The sequence below is a fragment of the Papilio machaon genome, chromosome 15 (assembly GCF_912999745.1).
Source record: "Papilio machaon chromosome 15, ilPapMach1.1, whole genome shotgun sequence".
Classification (NCBI taxonomy): domain Eukaryota; kingdom Metazoa; phylum Arthropoda; class Insecta; order Lepidoptera; family Papilionidae; genus Papilio; species Papilio machaon.
In genome coordinates, this window is record NC_060000.1 from 3718601 (window position 1) to 3721690 (window position 3090).

A 3090-nucleotide genomic window follows, 5' to 3' on the forward strand; every position below is an offset into this window, starting at 1 on the left:
GTGAAAATTCTAAATTGATAGTACCATATAAGTCCACATTATTTAATTTACATTGGTGGTTGGTTAATATTGTTGTGGTAAGTTTATCGAAGAATTGTGCTTTTAGGATAAAACTCAAGAGAAATTAATTTTTGTTATGCTAATGCATACTTCTAACGTTAGGATAAAAAAATACAAAAGTAAGCGAGCTCGTTTTGCTCTTATTCACACATCCATTAGACCTTTACACTGCTCTGTACGGAAATAGTGTTTTATATTTTGTTTCTTTTGCCACTTAACACTTTAGTCCGACCTCAATCTAGAAATGAATAACTTATAAATTACCTTATACTTTATTCCTATAGGTTACAAATGAAATACAGTTTGTATAATTAATTATGTAATTCATAATATCAGGTTCTAAGCGTCGAAAATTTGACGTATTTACATATAATGTATTAATAAGCTGAAAACACTGAGATACATTGAATATATTCGACTTTCCGATGAGCGTCTGAATAAACTTATCCTAAGAGAGCATGGAGATAGACGTGTGACAACATTCGATACAGCTGCGGCTGTCCTCACACAATACGCAAATAAAACTAAACAATGAGCACTCAACACTAGCGGACACGAATTTAAATAATTTAATACTGTCCCATTCGTATCCAAACATACATAGAATTCAAATCACTTTGTATAACGAAGCCCATTACAGACATATCGCATCGACTTTTTGGGAACTTAACAATAGTAAATGCGCAACAAGCCTCACAAAATATCAACAGCAATAATATTGAATCACTTTGTATAATAGTCATGAATTATCACAACATATTACTTTTATATTACAAGCAAAATAGATATAGAGAAGATTTAGTTACATATGAGTCATGTTTTTCAGTAAAAGTGACTCTACATACACAATATAGACATGAATGAATTTTAAAATGAGAGCTCGGAACCGTTAGGCCCACGCGGAAGTATTCGAGGTTACTCCTACTTAACTTGAAGATGACATCCGAATGCATAATTAATAATCTTTACTTGCACTAAGCGAGGTCAATACAGTTCAGATATTCGTTAAAGCAGATTGGCTAAATTTCATCACTTAATTCCGAAACCTTATGACTGAGATATTGTATTTCACCACACACTTGCTTTCGAATAACTAGTTTTGGTCCCGGGCATTAACGAATCAATAGTTTTCAAAACACTGGATATCACAAAATACATATTGTTTCAATGTGCAAAAAACACCTGGCGAAGGTGAGGGCAGCACATCTGTCCTTTGTAACAACAGCGCAGTCGCGATGCACTGAAAGGTCAGTCTTTATCACGTAATAATTCTGATTTTGCTCCTTTCTCGTTGCTATGGAACGAAAAATTTTGATTGTCTTTATGTATGTAAGCTTTGTCCAGTTTAGCGGCCGGTAATTCGTTATCCTGGGGTGCAGTTGTTGTTATCGTCGGTACCGGGGACGGATCAATGTTTTCATACTGACAAAATTCCTTTAGCCAACGTTCCGAATTGTAGGAAGGTCCCTCTCCGCCCAGCTCAGCGGGAAGAATATCGAGAGGTAACGCATCGTGAAGCGTCGATAGGTTGTTTCCGTGTAATACAATTCTTTCCCTCGTCTTCGCTTTCAAATAGGGTTTAATAACAGCTAGGGCGGTCTCCACGTACCAAGGTTGTCCAATAAAATGTATGCTTTTAAACCTAACAGGCATGCAGTCCTGAAGGCAGTCGATCATTAACTTTAAAACTTTAGCTTGCAAACTGCACGATTGTTTGAACGTGAACTCGGTCCAATCCACAATAATAACGTAGCCGTTGGCTTGATTTTGAATATCATTGAGCGTCCGTTCCAATGTGAGCAACAACGCTCGGTAGACGGAGAGCAGCGGGCAGGCATGCGGCGTCCAGTTGGAGGCGAACATGAGCAGCACGCACCTGCCGCGCCGGTCGCGCTGCGAGAGCACGCCCGGCAGACCGTCGGCCAGGGCCCGCAACACGCCGCCGTCCGCCACCGCCCACAGCTCGGGGTGCTCGCGCCGGTACTGGTGGTAGCGAACTAACAACTCGAAACTCTGCTGGACGTCGTGTTTGCGCGCGTACAGAAACCGCCGCAAAAAGTTGTCATCTTGACATCGACTCTTGTCGCGTAGGGCGAGGTTGAGGCTCGAGTCGACGGCCTCCTTTAGCCCATCGAGGGCCCGTTGCCTGTCCCCGTCGGTGAGCCTCTTCCTGGATACATCACAGAGGCGCTCGTTCTGCATCTGCTGCAGCCTCCAATCGTATTCGGCGTACTCGTTCATGTCTGGCGTGGCTGTGAGTCATGCGGCCTTTCACTGTAGCAACGTGAGGTGCGCGCGCGCCGCCTATGCCCGAGGCCGACTGCGCGCCGTGCGGCCGCGCGCCGCCGCCATCGCTGCCCGTTCATTAAACCGCGTTGTGCTGCCTTCACATTACAAATCTAGGCAAGTTACTTGTACAAGTACACTTGAATATTAAATTAAATCATGTATCGTTGTTTTAACTGTAATTAATATTTTGAAAATAAATTTTAAGTGTATCTACCACTTAGTTTATTTAGTACCATTTAAATTACAATAGTAATATATCGTGATAGTGTAAACGTCAATAGTGATAATCGCATAATACAATTACAAAAACTAGACAATGTAATCTACGACAATAATCAAGACAATAAATACATAAGTTATTTAATAATGTAGCAAACCACAATGCATAAGCAAGGTTATGTTAAAATCCTGCTGGCGCAGCGATCAAAAGTGGGTTTTAACCGACACATGGATTTTATAATTTAGAATAATTCGATTACAAAATAAAGTGTGTTTCATAATTTAATCAAATTAATAATAAAGTAATAATTGTCACCAAAGTTATTTTATTTCTTTTATACAAGTAGTTTATACTACAAATATTAAACTTTTTTGTAAGAGACAATTTTTTTGAAAATTTATTGCAACAAGTTACCTCAACATAGAACACTAAGTTGAGCGAGTGCCCTCGACCGTTCGAAGGGGGCACAACTTACCCAGTCAGAGCGAGTTATAAATAAAAGAAAAACTGAAGGTTGACGT

The 3090-nt window shown here is 40.0% G+C and overlaps 1 protein-coding gene across 1 annotated transcript; it reads right to left on the reverse strand.

Annotated features, from left to right (window-relative positions):
• Positions 1-378: 378 nt before the first annotated feature.
• Positions 379-2390, reverse strand: LOC106720943 (clavesin-2). The gene has a single exon (XM_014515749.2). It carries the CDS (start codon positions 2299-2301, stop codon positions 1309-1311), a length of 993 nt encoding a protein of 330 aa, XP_014371235.2. The 5' UTR covers positions 2302-2390; the 3' UTR covers positions 379-1308.
• Between the last annotated feature and the right edge of the window lie 700 nt (positions 2391-3090).